Genomic DNA, 19,174 nt, shown 5'->3' with positions numbered 1-19,174 from the left:
AACAGAAGGCTCCTTGTTCTAGCAGACAAAAGTATAACAAGACTCAATGACTTTAAGGCCAGAGAAGTCTGGACTTGAACTAGGGTACACATTTTTGCAGAGGGGCAGAGAAAGAGTAAAGAATCTTTTAAGCATCTTGTTAGGTGTTTTGATGCACTTTTCATCCTTGGGAATTTTCAAATTCAAGTTGAGCTATTTTTAAAACATGATGCTTAATCCAAATAAATTGATACAGTCTCACAACCTCTCAGCGCAACAAGTGATCACAATGATCTTGCCTGGGTTTACCATATGTGAACCAAACTGATACAAGTTAATAATTATCCTTCAGTTTCAGTTCAGTAAAGATCTGAACTGCTAAGGTAACAGCATTAACATTCCAGTTCGTATGATCTAACCAGGAAGATACTCAGCCCCTTAATCTAGGGCCCAGTTCAAGTGCCTAACCAGCTGTTGTACAAACAATTATATTCTTTACAAGTTGCTACATGCCGGTAGCTCTCTCAGACCAGATCTGCTGAGGCCATACAAAACTGTAAGTTAACAATGCTAACCAGCCCTCACACACCTATATCCTGTTTTCCCCTCACTCTGAAATATCAGCACTGGACCCAAATACACACTGCAACAAGTCACACACAAGTCTTCTCCAAATTAAACATTTATATTATGGGTATATTCTAACCTGGTTTTAAAGCTGATGAGAGGCCACAAGACTAAATGGAAGAACAAAGACTCTTGAACGACAGAAAAGTCATAACAGGTATGTCAGAGGAACAACTAAAGGTAATTCAGGTAAAAGAAAGAAAAATAGTCATGTTGATCACTTAAGCGACCAAGCTACAAGGCTGCAGCACTATTCAGGATTTTGCATCTATGTTTTGCTTATTCTCATGAGGAAAAAAGCCTAAGAAATGGCAAATGATGTTTCTCTTCTGTCTCGATCAGAGCTAGCACACCTATAGTTTTAAATAAAGCTCAAAATGGAATTTACACTGTATGTAACTTCCACCCTTTACAGGAGTACCAACCTTCACTCACATACTGGAATAACAGCAATGATGTTCTGGAGCAGCACTGCAACAGTGGTGGCTGTGTTGCAGAATTCAGACAGTGACCATCTGTCACAAAGGTAAATGCTTTACATTTTTAAGTACACAGAAATTTTTCCTCTTATTCACAAGTTCAGCAAAACCTTTATTTTAGGAAAACTGATCATAGATCCAAATTTTACTACAGAGCATCAATTAAATTATAATACAATACAGATGATGCCAACAAAACACCGAGAAAGGAATTCAGCGTCAAGTGTAAAGACACGAACCACTCAATTTTAAGTCAGCCTTGAAAAATCCTAATATTCTAAAGGGACAACAAGGACAGCCAAATATATTCGACATACTGATTTTACATAAATTAATGAAAAGTGATTATTATTAGTACCTTATATGTAATTTCTGTTTTCTTTTTTTCTTGATAGTGCTTACATTTCATGTATTTGACATTTTAAAAGAAAACACCTTTATAAGAATGCATGGATTCTTCTTACCTCCCAAACAAAATCCTATAATTAGGAAATTATTTTAGCAGGAATTAAATCTTTTGTTCTTCACAGAGGCAAGGCTCCTACTAATGTCAATGGGAGAGTTTGCTGGAGTAGTATCTGCTAAATTACCTTTCTCATACTCAGTAACACTAAATATAAAAATCTTAGTATAACATCGCAGAAAGAAAAGAAAAAAAAATCACAGAAGTGAAAATCTGCTGCCACTCAAGTTAAGTTTGGGGCTTCTCACTGGTTTTCTCCCACATCAGTTACTAAATGCAATAAACAAACTTGCTTAGCAATACAATATCAGATTCTAAACAAGTAGTGTCCATTTTCAAAGGATTGTCTTGATATTACTGTCTATAAATGTACGGACAAAAGGCAAACTGACAACAAATTTCTGGAATTTGCAAAGCCATCTCTATTATTTCAGTGCCTACATTACATACAGCAAGTGCAAGTATTCAATAAAGCTCATAATCCAGTAGTGAATACAAATAATATCAGCTAAACAACATACCTGGAATAGGAAACCACTGTTTATTTTGTAATGCTGTAACTTCATTAAGAGTACCTAAACAATGTATCAATACACCTATCCAACTGACCTTCATCTACACACATACATTTTCCTTCCTTTCCACAAATTATGTTACTTTTACTGATTGTTCCACGACATTTATCATCACAAACACATTTTCTACCTTTTTAAGAAGTTCCACTTCTAAATCCACTAAAGTGGAAGACCCAGCACTGCACTAAAACACAGAGTGACAGTCAAGATCTACAAATAAATAGTGATTCAAAACGTGCAAAACCCCTCCAAAAACACTGTAATCACTAGGTTCAAGCCGGCCTTACTCAACACTTCCCAGCCTCAATTGTGCCTCTGCCTCCACCATTCCCTGAGAAGAGGGGGAGTGGCATTGTCCGCCACAGCAACAAATGATTTAAAACAGAAAACCCTACACCTCCCTGTCCTCTCAAAGGACAGTGTCCCTTTTCTTCCCTCAACATTTGGGGGAGTTGGGTTGTGGGGGCAAAGAGTAGCATGATGGTGCTGCTGAGCAAGCAGCGCAAGGGTCCTGAGGAGGTGGTGAATGGGAGTGGGAGCAGCACTGAAGTAAGGGAGCTCAACAGGAGTAGGGGGGCAAGGGAAGGAGAGCTTCTCTGCGTCCTGTCCAGCTCACTCTGCACCACCGGAAGAAGTCCAGAAGGAACAGGCTTCAACTCCCCCAGAAACTTGGCTGGAAAAATTAAGGATTAGAAAATTACTAGGGTAAGATTAATAATTTACAGACCAATTACAAAGGGCTTCTTTGTTAGGACTCCATTCAAAAAATGTCTACATACATGAGTAATCTTAGCAGTACTGTACAAACAAAATATGGAAGTGCTTCATATGTTCACATGAGTGCATTCATGTGGAAGTGCTGGAAAGGCTGCACGTGGAAGTGTGCTACCAAATTACAACCATAATCGTGCCTGCTGACATCAAGTGAGGTGTATGAGCCTACCAAGAGAAAAAAAAATTTAATCCCATTTAGACAGACACACATCCAGCTTGAAAAAGGTCAAAATTAGAAGAACACTCCTTTCAAAAAATGATATGTAGATTTTTTTAAACTAAGGTAACAGCTAAGGTAGTTATTTATCTTATTTCTAAAAATAAAAGTTAACTAATTAGTGTAGGCCACTCACATACCAAAAGTAAGCTCCCCCTATCAAAAAAAGGGAACAAAAAGGCACATAAGAAATATGCAGACACTTTCAACCAGTACTCAAAGCCATTTTAATGGGTATTTGCTGAAGGAATACATTCCAATGTGATAATATCCCTTCAAGAAATACAAAGAATAAGATAAGTATTTTCTGGACGGCATCCTTTCCAACTTGTATTACACCATTCTGTCTTCTTCCTCTGTAAAATTCCACTGCAGTGCAATTTCATCCACTGACTTGTTCTTATCTTTAAATTTTAAAGGGGAAAAAAAGTAATAAATTTTAATTTCTTCCAGCTAAATATTCTGGTAGATATTTTGCACTAAAACACACACCATAATTTAGAATAAATGTTCAAAGTCAGTTCAATCCATGCTCACTCAAAGCATTATGATGAACATTAGCAGTTACTTTCCTTAACTCTTAACACATATATGACCTTGACAAAAAAGTGGTTTTTTTAATTTCTTTAAGCAGCATAACTAAAACTGCATCGTAAAAAGGGCAACAGCAGGTCTGCCAAACCAACTTTATATTTTAAAGTTGTTTTTGATAAGACAGACTATGCTTTGTATGTGTGGAACAGAAAAATTAAGAGACTGCTCAAGTATATATCTGTAGCTTTGATGGAAATGAAACTTTTACTGGTTCCTAACATGATGTTTATAAACCAAAAGTTCTAGATACTGAGTCATCTCTGGCTTTTGGCTTGGCTTAAACACAACAGACTTTACAGAGTTTAGCAGGCATCGTTTGCACTTTCCCGGTGCACACGATTACCATTATAGTGTTTATGCATAAACACGCAAACAGAATCAGTCAGAGAACAAAAAAATGTGCGTGCAGTTCTAATACTCACTTAGCACTGCATCTATTATTCTGGATCTCTCTCAGTCTCTTCCCCCCCCTTTTTTTTTTTCCTTTTTTCTCTCTCTTTTTTTTTTAATATCTCCATCAATGCAGCAAACAGCTGCAGCCATCCAAATGGTAGCCTTGGCTCCACAGAACCTAGTAGAAAGACGACTGACCGTACTTCTTCATCAGCTGTATCTTGATCTGTGTGAGGTTTCCTTACTGGTGCCACTGCTGTCTATACTTGTCTATAAGTGCCGATTCCGCTGACAATGGGATGCCATGTTCAACTGTCCCATTCTTCTGAGCTCTGTGTTAATAAACTTGAATGTGGCTGCAAACATTTCCCCACTGTTAAGGAGAGGTGCACTGCACTGCCCAAACTGAGCGAGAACACTGCTAAGTGGCTAAAAGGAAAATGATAGTAAGTGAAGCAAGATGTATAACAGGCCTTCTGAAATGCAGGCAAATGAATTTTTAAGTATGAATCACTTCTATATAGACTTTGCATTATCAGGAATAAAATCAAAGAAGTGCCTGCCTAACTAGGGAAAACACATTAATATGAACGGTAAGAAAAACCATGAGTATATTCCTTCCTTAGTATCCATTACTATGAACTCACAAAGACTCTTTCTTCAATGAGCATTTGCTTGCTAGAACTAATGAATATTTCAGATGTTCTTTCAAAATAAACATGGAGAACCTGATACAATATTTATGGCACAGAGGAATTTCCTCAATGACTCCTCAAATAACCAGAAAGAAGCATTAAAACACAAGCGTGGAAAATGACAAATAATAATTGAAAGGTACAGTATAATAGTATGCATTACTTTTAGTCTTAATGTTTATATCTGTCCAACCTGTTTTCAACAGGAAAAGCACTGCTTATTTTCACCCGGTAGAGAAGAATTTGTAAATATGTTGAGCCTAAGAAGCATAATTAGAAAGAGCACTAGCCCTCCAATTAAATAAATGTGCATCTACAAAAACTTAGAAGTATTAGAAAAATACTAACTCCATGTATTATTGGAAGAAAGTCCTACAGATCCTGCTTAAAGAAAGTTTACAATACTATTTGAAGCAAAATACAAAGAAAGGAAAAAAAAAAAGAAGAAACATGCTGTCAAAATTTTGAAAGTGTCACTGGTCAGATGCCCTCTATCACTACCGATCATTAGATCAAACATTGAAGCTATAATTCAATAGATAGGACAATACCACTTTACACAGCAGTCCCGCCAATAACAGAAGCCAGGTTAGAAAGTCACATACTGGAACGCTGTACTTCTAAAAATGCCCTTGTAAAGAAGTCTGCAAATTATGTAGCTTTTTCTAAGTTTACTGCAGCTGACAGAGAGCTGAAACGTAACTTAAGATGACCAACCTCCCTCTTCCCCTCCAAAAACAAAGGAAAACACCACCAACCCCAACCTAGACATTTCATGAGATGCCTTCAGGGGTACCATGCCTTACTTGGCGGATGCAAGGAACAAACTTACGAAATACGCTTCAGCACCACAAAACAAACACAAATACCAGAAAACACAAAGAACAGTACCTAAAACCTAAAAACAGTACCTAAAAGAGGAAACACTGCTGAATCAATTCAGCAAAGGAAAAGTCAAACCAGAAATAAACACAAGTCCAATGACTAATATACAATACTACGCGCGCGCACAAAAACAAGACAAGACTTTCCATTTAAGAGCCAAGGAAAAAAAAAAACCTCTTCAGAAGGCTTTTTGGAAAGGAGAGGAATGACAGCATCACATTACATAGCAACCTGCACTGCCATCAAATCAGAAAGAGTGGCAAAACGAACTCAAAGAGAAAAATCTGAAGACCCACTATGAACCCATACTGTAGACAGACGCCTAATAACAACCTATCTGCCTACCACCAAAAAGATTTTTCACACTTTGACAGAACAGGTGCCATACCAATTACACGTTACAAAGTTGAACACCTCATTTACAAACAGTCCTTATTTTGCACACTACTATCAACCGCGCAAAACATAGAATGAACAAATGCTGAAGTTTTAACTACTATGCGCTGTATCACAAGACCGTTGGTCATTAAAATGAATAATTAAAAGCATATTCATGACTTAATGAAAAATGCTAATTTTTTAATGGACTGATATATTTAACGCAAGAAAAAAAGCACTTGCTAGTGTCGTACAATCACAATTACTGTTAGCATACAAGGAGGTGGTTAGCACAACTACTCCCACGTGAGAAGACAGACATCCTTGAGGCTGGACATACTTGCAAGTCAAATAAGGTTCTTTGCCCCTTACTTAATCTTAACTTGTAACTTTGCTTTGTCTTATAAAATTGTAACTCCTTTAAGCGAGTTTCTGTAATGTGTAACAGTGATGACAAAACTGGTACGAAATTGGGATGTTTTCAAATAAAATTACACCACAGACATTCAGCATTTTATCAAATCCACTATGTCCAATAACTTCTGAAAGTTTAATGTACTGAAACAATACTAAACTATCTTACATTACATTTAGTTGGCATAAGACAATAGTTCTACAAAGTAAGTCTAACAACATTTTTTTTTCTTTTTCCTTCGCTTCCTCTTACACCTACCATCCATCTTACTCGCACCATCCATCCTCCAACACGTTAGTTTTCAACAACAGAATTAATGATTTCTATCCGAACCATTCTAAAGACCAAAAGATGCAATATCGATGTGCTACCTGCTACTTTTTTAAAAAACCATCAGCCATGAGCGTAACAAGCCAGAAGCCTGTATTTTGTTATAAAGACTAAAACATTTCCACTTGAAACACCAATCTTTTGTTACCATGAAAGATAGCCATCTTAAAAATCTCGAAGAAACGTGTTACCACGTGAAACTGAAGGCTGTTGTAAGTTTACAGAATTTTCAGTTTCACTTGAGGTGTACTAAAGTTTAAAGAAAAAAGGAAATGAAAACTACAGTAACATAAGCACAAAACTTCCACTTTTGTCAGTTTGGTTTGCATTCTAACACGGGCTTCCCACATGAAATTTCAGATGCCATAAAATCGGTATACTAAAATCCCCACCAACATTCAACTGCTACCTTTGGAAGTATGAAACTAGGAATAGAGAAAATTGAAGTGAATCTTCAATGCAATGGAAAGCAAACTTTTGGTCTGCAGACATGTGCAGAAAGATTCAAATATGTACACAACATGCTGGAGAGAGAGAGGGGGGAAAAGAACATGTTCTGCGCTTTTAAAATTAGCTAATCTCCTGAATAGCTGGAAAGCGCCGCTTCCCAGCAGTTAACCCTTTGGCTTCCTAATGTATATGACAAGAAAACGCTGCTTAAAACGGGAGGGGATAAATATTAAAGCAATCATCGGTTACCTTTAAAACTCTTTGCTTCCTCCTCTGAGGCCTTTTGTTTTCAGTTAGCACCTAAAAAAACATCAAATTGCAGAATAAGTTGTGGTCACAAAGGCAGACACCTCCGATTTTATTATCAAACTGCAAGATTTCTTAAATACCCGGAATGCTTTACATGCGGCACTTTAGAGGGCTGTACGGAGGCTCTACGCGGCCCCTCCGCCGCCACCCCGACACACGGCGACGCCGGAGACGGCCGAGGGGAGAGGCCCCGCCGCCCCCCTGCAGCCGGCCTCGCTGGTGCCCCGCATTCCTCACAGCGGCGCCCACGAGGCGGCCATCTTGCTTCCTGCCGCAGCGGCGCCCTCCTCCAGGCGGCGTCGCGGGCGCGAGCCTCGTGCGGCTCCGCGGCGCGCACCCGCCCGGCGGGCGCGCCGCCGCCGCCGCCGCCGCCAGGAGCCGCCGGACGGTCCCAGCCAATGGGGCGGCCGCGGCCCCGCGGCTGAGCGCTCCCCACCCCACCGGCCTCCTCCCGCGCTCCCGCCGGCCCTGCCCAAACAAAGGGTCTCCTGTGCGGGGCGCCGCGGCCGCCGCCAAGAGGCGGCACGGACTCCCCGCGCCTGCGGACGCGGAGCCGCCGCCGCCGGCGCGCGGCGGAGGTGCTGAGGGGAGGTGCGGGGGCTCGCGTGGGGTGTGCGTGTGAGGTGGGTGGGCCACGCAGCCGGGCAGCAGTCCCGGGGGGAGGGGGGTGTGGGGTGGGTGTGTGTCTTTTTCGGCTCCGTCAGGGCTGTTACACGCGGGGTCAGGCGAGGACACGGCCTCAGCGCACCCGCGCGCGCGCGCCCGCTCGCCCCCGTGCACGGGCGGAGGTGCGCGCCCCCGCCCCCGCGCATGTGCGCAAGCAGGGGCAGGGAGCGGGCGGCAAAGCGCGGGTGGGCCAGGGCCAGACCCCCGCCCTGCAAAACTGAGGGGGGGGGGGGGGGGGGGCCGCCCTCAGGCACCCGTGTCGGTCGTGCGCGGGGCCCCCGCGGCGTGGAAATCCCTCCCCACCCGCCCGCAGGCTCCGTCTTCACCTCTCGCTGTGGCATCGAACGGAGCGAAGCGGATTGCGGCGTGAACAGGCCGCCACATAAACAATAACACGCAATTAGTTTCCCTCATCTCTGCGCCCGGGGTGGAAGAAGGATGGAGGGGGCACAGCTGTAGCCCAAGTTTTCAGGCCGAGCCCTAACGGATCACGCAGACGCTTGCTGACGGTGGGCAACAAATAAATAACGACGCCTCCAACGCGCCGCTAGCCGCTGAAGCATTTACTGAAACAATTTCCAGTCGACATCTAAACCAGAAAGTTGGACGTGGATTTACAAGCTACGCGTGAAAAACCTGCAAGAATGTCTTTTCAGCAGCCACAGAGTGCAATTTAAAACTGTTTTCTCTATCTACTGCTAAATTAGAAGTGTAATTCCCGTCCGGTTATCGGTGCAAGTCAGTGAAGTACTGCAAATGCGCGGATGGGAACACACAACTCATTCTGCGGCGTTATCAATTAAGTCAGAGAAAGCTGTTGCTCGTTTTTGTGGTCTGATGCTACCTCATATTTAAGTTCCTCATTTGCTGCACCACGCTACTTTATTAAATAGGAGTTAGGATCAGGTAAGAGAAAAGTACCGATTTGTAATGTTTTCCCAAAATACCACAAGTCTACAAGGGTCTTTAAGCGTAATAAAACCCAAGAGAGGTACATACACTTGGTGATCTGATTCTTCTTTGCAGTTTTGGCTACTTAAGATGCTTTGCGGTCCAGAAAAAAAAAAGTTATTTTGTTTGCTTAGAAACCTAAGACCCCGTATTCCGATTTAGTCCCCAGTTTGTTGCGTACACTGGACAGCACTTAGGTGGTAGTTTCAGGTTGCCGTGTTAGACAGTTTCCACTCCTGTTAGGATGGGTCCTCATACACAAGGAAGGAAAGAAACCTCTTCAAATAAAAATTTCTCCATAAAAGCTACAAGAACTGGCACAGAAAATAAGGAGCAGTGAAGAGGCAACTTCTAAAACGCATCTTCTGAAAATAACTAGACCCCAGACTAACCCATTTCCCTGTAATTTAGGCTGCATTATAGTCCACACCCAGGATCACAGAGAATGGCAAAGAAGTGCGACTTGTAATTCTTTTACGCACCCACGGAGCGTGCGTGTGTAAAATAAGAGTAAACTGCACTACGTCAACCCCCTGCCCTGCATCCGCGGGGCAGGCTGTACACAGCTTTGCTCATCTTTGCCACACATGTTACCAAACTCTTCTAGACCATGTGCTATATCCCCTTACAAAACTCGAGTATCGTATTCAAGAGGAGTGTTTTTATGTGCACTCATTTTAAAATTTAACTGGCTTAAATATTCCTGGAGTCTATTGTAAAATAAATACCACAAAGTCTAAATTTCTTGATTATAACTAGGTCTGGCTAGAAAACAAGAATTCCATTTTGCTTTTATTTTTTTGAGATTTCGACACTTGGTTGTGTTCCAAAGCAGAGCAAACCTTTCAAAAATTCAAGACGAGACAGATGGGATGTGGGAGACCAAAGTTCAAGCCCCTGGTCTGCATCAGGCAAAAAGCCCTAACCACCAAGCTGTTCCAATAATTCTCTCCCTCTTTTTAAGTTTTAAGCAGAAATTTCATTTGGAACCTTGAGAAACTTTCCCTCAAAAATAGTTGCATTGAGACAGATAGTAGCTGTGAAAGCTTCCTGTTAAATCAGCATTTTTCCATTCAAGGAATGGCTTGCTGGAAAGTTCCCAACCAACTCTAATTGCAGCATCCTTTTTAAATATGTCTGGGTTTTCAGCAGCATGTTAAAAACCCACAAGCAAGCAGGCCCTTATTGTTATTTAATATTCCCGTGTTACTCAAATTACAGCTATTAAATAAGACGTCTCGAGACACCTTGGTCAACCCAGTGAACTTGCACTCGGTGACCTGATTTGTTTTCAGTTTTTTTGACTTCAAGTCCCACTAAACCTGACATGGTCCGTTACCCCTTACGAACTAAAGCTCTCCCCAGCAGATGCTTTCAGCCCAAGAGGGCTCCCTGCCCAGGCGGGATCTTAAAACGTAAGCACCTCGGCAAGCCTTGCAGAAAGCAGCTTTTGGAGGTGAGGGCTCCCCACAGCTCTACAGCAGCCCTGTACGTTTATGGCCTTTTGGGCAAGAGGAGCTCCGGTGGCGTGTTACGGAACCCTGCAAGTTCACTTCGGTAAGTAGAGCTGCTCAGCTTGGCACCTTCCCGGGCCAGGGCCAGCGCGATGGCTATGCCCAGGAGAGTGCTGGCCAGCTGGGAGCCAGAGGAGAGCCAAGTCCACCCTCCCTGCCAGAGCCCAGCACACACAAAGTACAACTACCATGCACCACAGCCAGCTCGACCGATGACTGCAAGAGCCCAGAAGGCAGCGTTTTCATCCCGAGCATGTACTGCTACATCTGCAACGCCCGCCTGTGCAAAACGGGAATCCTTTCTCCAAGGAGAAAACAAAATAAATGACAGACCGCCTTCCCTACCTACGTGCCGGTTTTGAAGCCTACGAAATCCTTGCCCCACATCGCGATGCATCCTGACGGCCTCAACACGTGTGATGATGCAATGGAAGCAAAGCAGACCGCTTCTTGAAGATGCTTTTTGGTAGAAAATAGCTGTGAAATAGCCTTCAGTAGCTGCTACACTATTTCAGAAAACAGCAGTCTTGGAAAGACAAGGGAAAAACGTGGAAGCATCACGCCCTCATGTACATAAACTTGTCAAACCCTCTTTTCACTGCGAAGCATTCCTGCATTATTCATTCTGAGAGAGACAATAACCCAATATAAAGCCTTTTCCCTCCTCTTTTCAAAGCTTGCTTACGTTTTTTATTTACTAGGCTGCTCTTCAAAAAATTCAGTAAGCAGAAATTTTTTTCCCCCTATATATTTTAGAATTTTTCTTTACCAACTCCTAACCAAGCAGCCACGGTGTGAATCCCTCCGGAAGAGGGGCATTGCAGGTAACAATATTGCTACACACAGGGGCTGTGAACTAGAGCCCACAATGTTTTATCCAGACTTTCATGACATCACGTCCCTGCAAAACTCATTACATTCAGCAAGGTAAAAGTATCACTGAAGGTTTATATGGGTGTTATTTTTAAGTGATATTTTTCAAGTCCAATATAGTTTTCAAATCTTTATCTGGATTATGTGTGAATTAATGAAAATAACAGTAATGTAACTAACGCCAGCTCCAAACATGCAACCGATACTCTCTGAGGGTTGAATGCTTGTGCACACATAGGCATGTGTGTTGGAATATGCACTTCAGTCTACATTCACAGCTTCTACCGGCCAGGCCTTACTCCCCATAACTGTAAATCCACCTAAGTTCTTAAGGGAAACCAACACTTTTTCTTTTTTAAACAGCACGTGTGGACTGCCAACCCCTGCACTGGCTATCCTACAGCCATTTAATGTACAGCACTCTCATTGACTTCATTGTGACTTTTGCATTGTTTAGTTAGAATGAGAATAGATAATTCCCTTTAAGGCAAAACATCAATGTTTAAACAAACTATGCTCATGCAGAGCATGTCTATCCCCTACAACCTCCTCCCAGTGAATCACGTCCAAAAAATGCTTACATTCCACCAACATGAGAAAGAGATGCATGACTTCTGAACAAGGAATGCACTGAAGACAACCTCATTTCTCTTAATTATTACATTCACTTTCTATACCATGGACAGAGACCTACAGTTTTGGGTTTTCCCCAGCTGCCCTCTATTTGAAACGCATTACTGTCATAGAAGTCCCAGCTGTTGCAGTCCCAGTCCTACCAGTTTGGGAAAACACAATGGGATTCCCTTCCAGAGTGCTCCAATCTTATCTAAAGGATAGCTGCTGAACAGAGCAATATAGTGTTTCCCATCCCCCAACACCTCCCCCTGTATCTCAACATCTTTAAAGAGCTCTCCTAACAGATCTACATTGTAGAAATACTTTCCTCTTTCATTTTCTCAGAGCATGGTTTCTAGAGATTACAAATGAGGCAAGGCTTGCTTCTAGGAATATCTGAAAAGGCACCAGGTTTCATTCAAATGCAATTTTATAAGAAAATACCTGACATGTTCTTAAATGTCAGGAATACTTCATTTCCTCTGTGCAGTACTCTGAAACTTCCTATGAAATTTAACAAGAAATGAAGGAGGCCTCTGGTGCAGCTCTAAATGCATTGTCCAAAATGCGACCAGTTTGATAAAATAAAAGCACACCAAAAAAAAAAAGCTGCCAAAGAAAAGAATAAAAACAAGGAATCTCTCAAAGAAAGCAAAAGGAGCGCCCAGAGAGGACAAAGGTGAAGGGGCAAAGCTAATCTGCAAGGAGAAGGTCAGCCTGAGCAACAAGAAAAGAAGCATGTTTAGCCTGGAAAACAAAGGTTGACAGAAAAGCTGGAGTGCTTCCTTTCACCGACCCTGCCAAAACCCTTTTTAAAACATGGCTTTTAGATCACTTCCTACCTCAACTCCACCAATTCTCTCCCATGAGCTTCTTCAATCCCACTGACTAAATATACAAAAGGATATAATGTAGCTACTCTTTTGCTGTAAAAAGTCAGGATCAGTCTCTATCACCTTTATTGTTTTAATATGTATCTTAAATGACATTATAGCTGTCCCTCCCCTCACTTTTTTTTTTTTTTAAAAAAGAGCATTTAGGAGCAGTTGAGACACAAAGAGGTTTTTGAATGAACTCTGAGCCAAGCTGTTAAAACCTACTTCCCTTAATATTATAACTTAAAATATACTTCCCCCACAAAGGGGAATATACTATATGCCCTCACTGCTACAGGACTTTTCTTTCTGCTTGCCTACCTTAAAAACAGAATGGACTTCTCTGCAAACCCTGGTAAGCACAGGACAGAGCAATGAAAACAGGAGGTCTCCTGAGATCTCCACAGCTGACAGGAATGTCTACCTGCTGTAAGAACACACCATTTTAATGAAACTGCTATTGAGAAAGGTTTTGCAGGTGCATTCTCCCCAGTGTGAACTGCTCCACTCAGAGTACACACTGGTGCAGAGACTTGAACCTCAGTTTCCCACATCCCAAGGCAAATGTCCCAGTCACTTAACTACTGAGACAGCATCTCCCCCTCCGAGGCTCGGGTACTATTGGATCACACGAAGCAGAACACTTCCAGCAGGACGTGGCGGCGCAGAGGCTAACTCTGCAGCTCGGAGGTCAGGGAATTCAGTTGGGATGTGGGAAATCTACGTTCAACTCCCTACTTACCTGATTTAAAGCCTGATCTTGAACTGAAATCTCTCAGAAGGTCAGTGCTGTTATCACAGGGGCATACAGACTGTCTTTTCCCCTCCTCTTTGTTCCAAAAGTAATGACCTGGGTTATAGAAGGCTGATGGATCAGGAAAATGAGTAAGAAACACAGAAAAAGGAAGTATGTATAGGAGATGTGGTAAAAGACAAAGGGAGACAGGCAGGAGAAGTGAAAGGAGAGAAACAGAAGAATAGACAATTAGAAAGGCAGAGAGATGTGAAAGGGGAAAATGCTGCTACAATTTGGTCCTGAAGTTTATAAATTTATTTCCACCAAATCTGTCATCACAAGCAAATTACTTTAACTGAATTAAAGAGCAAACAGCCTTCCTTCCTTTGCTTTTTAGCCTTAAGTATTTTGAAATACAGACACTCTCCCTAATAATTCACAGTCTCCTAAGACTACCCTCATTCTCCCCCCTCCCTGCATTTTGCACTTAATTTTTTCTCACATCTTCATGCCTCAATTAATTCATTGTTTTGGCCAATACCTGGAACAGAGTTAAAGCCATACTTACCTCTGATTTTATGCATTTACACAGCAGGAACAAGAATAACTCCAGCTCACTTTAATCTACACCTCTATAGATGACAAGAGAAAGTAACCATGCAACCTGTTAGCTCCAACAGTAACCCTAAGCTCTCTAAAGCTGTACAGTGACCAGCATTTCCCTTCGCAGAATTTTAAGATGTACCTCAAGCCTCACAAGAGTGACTTAATTTGCAACTTCTTTGGCTTACCTCAAAAGGTAGCGTGATTGGTGGTGGTGGCTTTTTCAGTTCTTCACATTTTCTCTTTTTACATATCCGGTGACTAGTTTTGCGTTTCCTGCAACAGCTGCATTCTTCACAATTTGTTTTCCGCAGACAGGGCTCACAGACTCCACAACGCCTTCGTTTCTTTTTCTCTAGCATAGGGAGCAGAGATGAATATGGAACAGGGTAATCACCAGCTGGATTTTTAAGAGAGGATGGCCCTGAGGCCTCAACCGCTTCAGTGCTGTCGCTCACGTTGTCCTGAACCAAATTCAAGCTTACTCCGACACTTCCCAGCTGTGATGAATAATCATTATGCTGCAGTCTTGAGTCAGCTGGCAAATCTGCATTTATGGCTTTTTCTGAGGCAAGAGCAGAGATTTCCATGCTTGAAGGCAAGTCCGAAACAAAACCTTCAGAGAATTGTCCAGAGCTTTCAGCAGAGATTTTATCAACTGTGCTTTTTCCTAAATCTGGAGATAAAGTGGGGACATAACCTGAATTCAAAATAAATGTCTCTGCATCAATACATTTAACAAGCTGTTCAATGTCCTCCACTTCAATATTGTTTAAAGAGGTATCGGAAACTGGTTCACATACTGTAAATAAGTTTTTTGAGTCAGATTCTGATTTCTCTCTTGTACAGCTCAAATCCAAATTTGAGTCAAGTTCTTTGTGAACGGGTACAAAATCCACAACCAGTTTCATGTGGGATTCTGCAAGTGAGCTTGCACCTTCAAAATGTAAAAGCAAATTTGATTCAGTGGCAGCTACAGAGCTGGAATTTGAACCAACGTCTTTATTCTCAGACTCTAAATCCCAGCCTGCCTTCAAGCAGGACTCTGCAAGTGAGCTTGCATCTTCTAAAAAATGTTCTTGTGAGTTAAACTCAGAGGTAACTATAGGTGCAGAAATCGAGTTTTGTTCTTCACTAGGTAGCACCAGGTCCGACTCTGCTTCAGTGTGGGATTTGGCAAGCGGGACCGACTCTCCCAACAGTACTGCTGAGCTGAGGTCTGAGGTATCGACAGAACTGGAGTCAGGTTCTTTAGTGTTAGGCACCAGATCGAAGGGAGTCTCTGCACACACCTTCGAGTTTGATTCAGAGGTGATTACGGAGTCAGAAGGAGAAGACGGAAGCACAAGCGCAGCATCCTCAACAAATGCTTCAGCCAAACTACCTGTATCAAGATCGCTGGGTGTCTGCTCACAGGGCAGGTCTTCAGGTTTGCATTTCACCTCTGGCGCTTCTGTGTCATCATCATCAGTTACCTGACTGCTTGGAACGGAGTCATTTGCTTCAGGTATTTCTACCTCTTTGTCTTGACTGGCACATGTGGTAGCAGGCTCTTCGCCTACAGTACACGGAGCATCTTCTACAGGCAGAGGAGCTAACTCATTTTGTGCTAAATCTTGTTTCAAACCTCTTTCGCCCACCTCAACGTTTTTTTCTTCTACTACTAGCAGGGCTTCTTGTTCATGTTTTTCCTTTGTTTCTAGCCTTTTTTGTGCTGCAGCTTTCCTGGGTTTTGCAATTGGAGTTTGGGACAATCTACGGGAGAATGATCGGTTACGGAGAGACATCGTAAAGCCATTGATGTTGAAAGAATCCTGGTTATGAAAGAGGATGTTGTCAGCTTTCTCCAAACTCACCCAAGATGCTCCAGACAAGGTTCTGGTTACACTGCTCCTGAGAAGTCTACCTGAAGAGCTCATGATTGGTTTCTTTTCTTGCTGTTTTTTCTTAACATCTTTTTCTTGCGCTGGCTTTTTGCCTTTTCCAGAACTAACAGCTTTTGTGGAAGTCTTTGTGGTTTTCTTTCTCACTTGGCTAGATTTCTTTTTGCCCTGGTTAGATTTCCTTTTGCCTAACTCTTCCTTTTTGACTAATCTGGAAGGCCTCGCGTGGTGAGCCATGTTTGCAGAGTAGTAGAAATGTTAAGAGGAGAGATGGAAAAGAATCATGAGCTCTTGAGAGAACTTTTCAACAGAAAACTGCACACTCCCATTGCTGCTCTGTGGTGATACAGCATTAACTCTGAAATAGAAGAAGATATAAAATAGCATAAATATAGTTCTAATTAACGAAGGGTTCACATATATTAAACTGATCATTTTTTAATATTTAAAAATACACGGGTAGAATTAGAAATACTGGTATTGGATATTATGTTCAATTAACACAAAACCTTTGAAAATACTGCAAAATGGAAAGCTTGCCTAAATGCATATGACACAAATGAAGCAGCAAACAGAGCTCAAACAACCAGGCAACATCACATATTTACTGGTTTATGTCAGTTTTATTAAGATTATTGAGAAAATGCAAACTTCTTAGCAGTTTATTAACCACCCCTTCCCTTGAGTAAGAACGGGTGAAGTTCACATCTATAGCTTTATGTTCAACAGCGTATCTATCACTGTAAGGACATTCAGGAAAAAAGAACAAAGCTGAATTTATTGTGTCTGTTCCACTCATACACCATCACCAGGGCATCTCTCATTCTTTTACCATCTATCATCTGCCCACCATGGTGCAATCCCAGGTAAAAATCGGAGAAGTTACTAGCTCCCCAAAGATGTCTAACTTGTGGTTTTACTCACAGGGGAACCGGACCAGGGAAGAATTGCCTTTCCCCATGTTATCTCCCAGCGTAACGTACCAGCACACTGTATTACACTGCAAGCCTTGAGTCTGTCCTGTCTAGCTATATCAAATGCACTATGCTGGCAGTCGTCTCCGTTTCATCATTATGACTGCTAACATATTTGTCTTCAACAAAATACCACACATTTGTCCTAAGCTTTCATCCCCAAATACAACCGCAGTGTAGAAGTCCCCCAACTCCCAAAATACAATTCAGTCACCTCAGAAGATACAATGGATTCTTCAAGCTCCAAATCAATTTCCTTCAAGGTGGGCTAGGGTTTTTTAAATGTAAGGCAATTCTCATAAGTACATAGTTTTTAAGTACATGGTGCTTTTAAGTACCTGTGGAAAACTTTTAAAGCTTTATTTAGCTGTTTAAACAGATCAGATGGGTAGACAAGGGCATCCAAAAAATGGGAGCACGCAGAGCAAGAGGCTCTGTAGTCTCAGGCAGGAGGGTGCCTTCCCTTCATCATGGTTCCTTTGAATTCCTTAAGCCCAAATCAAGTCTCCTACAGGACACATGCACCTCACTGATGGGAAGACAGAAAGAAAAGGAAGAACAATAAGTGTGCGATGATGTCTAAAATCCTGACCTCTAAAGGAAGTTAAAGAAAGGGAATCCTTGTGCCTTCTAAAGGAAGTAGAAGAGGGAAGAAAGGTGCTACCGAGCTCCTGATACCACCACCACCACTTCAAAAGGCTGGCGAGGCAGAGTGCACTCTCCTTCCCATGACCTCAACCCCACCTTGAAGCCAGCAGGTCAAGCTGACGGAGGCTGCCCTTAGCCACAGCCTGGTCCAAGCTCTGCTGAAGGTGGGGAGAACTACGTTGGTGCAGCCCAGTCTACTTAATGCCCCAGAAATGTTTAAAGGTTTGGCTGATGTAGGGCAAACAAAAAGGCACAGGGCACGTGAGGAGCAGGCTCCACAAGCAGAACACACCCCCAGACCATAAAAACTTATCTACAGCACAAGGCACATAGAAAGCTTACAACCATCCGCACCAAACAGCGCTGCACTGCGCCAAGATAAGCTCGTTAGCGTGCCGAGGGGATGGTCTAGCACAGCCAACGCATGTGGCCTCTGCGCGGGACCATCAGCTCCTGCTGCTCCCCAAAACCAGCATGCTGGCAGCGAGCTTGTTTGCCTGTCAGCCCTGAGCAGGCTGCCCAGTGGCCACAGTACCTACACCAAGGCTAACAGTAACTCCCCAGACTCTTTTCAAATAGCTTATTTAAAGCATTTTGAAGGCTAACTCTTGCTATTGAACAGTAGTAAGGCAACTGATCCTGTGTACTACAACATATAAACCAAGTATCTTACCTAAACATGATGTGATTATTCTGTACCATATCTTCATATTACATACCAGATGAACATTATTACCGAGACAGCAGTTTTACCACATACTCAAATAGCATTTTGGAGCCAGCACTGCTGTACAAGACAAGGCTAAGCATACTTCTTAAGGTCAGATCAGAAAATAATGCCCATCAAAGACACAATAAGCAAGCTAAGAGCATCCCTCCTCCTTCACAACAAAACTTCCAACCAGAGAGACTAAGTAGACACGTGTAGTTGTTTATAATTGCAGGTAATGCTCAAAGACCACGGAAGAAGAGACCTGAACAGCTCCTGCAGAAGCGTTCTATAAAAGTTGGGTCAGACACTGAAACAGCAAAATAAATACAAAGCTGAAATGAAGGCAATCTGAGTGCTTTCCTCCCACTACCCTTCTCTGGAGACACGTGGGGGAAGAGGGACGTGGCCGTTACTAGTCACTCCATGAATCAAAGAGGGCATCGGCATCACATCAGCAGGTCCATGAAATAGTTGTTGGCAGCCTGCAAAAAGCTTCCCCAGTTTCTTGGGGTTTTGACAGAGACTGGGCTCCTCATTCCAAAGGATAGCCTGGAGGGCTGC

At 42.4% G+C, this 19,174-nt stretch overlaps 1 protein-coding gene across 2 annotated transcripts in view; it reads right to left on the bottom strand.

Moving 5' to 3' along the window:
• The window catches only part of TET1 (tet methylcytosine dioxygenase 1), a 61,484-nt gene extending 44,966 nt beyond the window's left edge, over nt 1-16,518 (bottom strand). For both annotated transcript variants that reach the window (XM_049810061.1, XM_049810062.1), the window contains exons 1-2: nt 14,585-16,518; nt 7,504-7,554 (exon numbers count right to left, since the gene is read on the bottom strand). In XM_049810061.1, coding sequence (XP_049666018.1) covers nt 7,504-7,554; nt 14,585-16,516 — 1,983 coding nt within the window. In that variant the 5' untranslated portion in view covers nt 16,517-16,518. The remainder of the gene's footprint in view (nt 1-7,503; nt 7,555-14,584) is intronic.
• Nucleotides 16,519-19,174: the final 2,656 nt, after the last annotated feature.

This window comes from Accipiter gentilis, chromosome 9, assembly GCF_929443795.1.
Source record: "Accipiter gentilis chromosome 9, bAccGen1.1, whole genome shotgun sequence".
Classification (NCBI taxonomy): domain Eukaryota; kingdom Metazoa; phylum Chordata; class Aves; order Accipitriformes; family Accipitridae; genus Astur; species Astur gentilis.
This window is presented reverse-complemented; position numbering and strand designations above follow the sequence as displayed.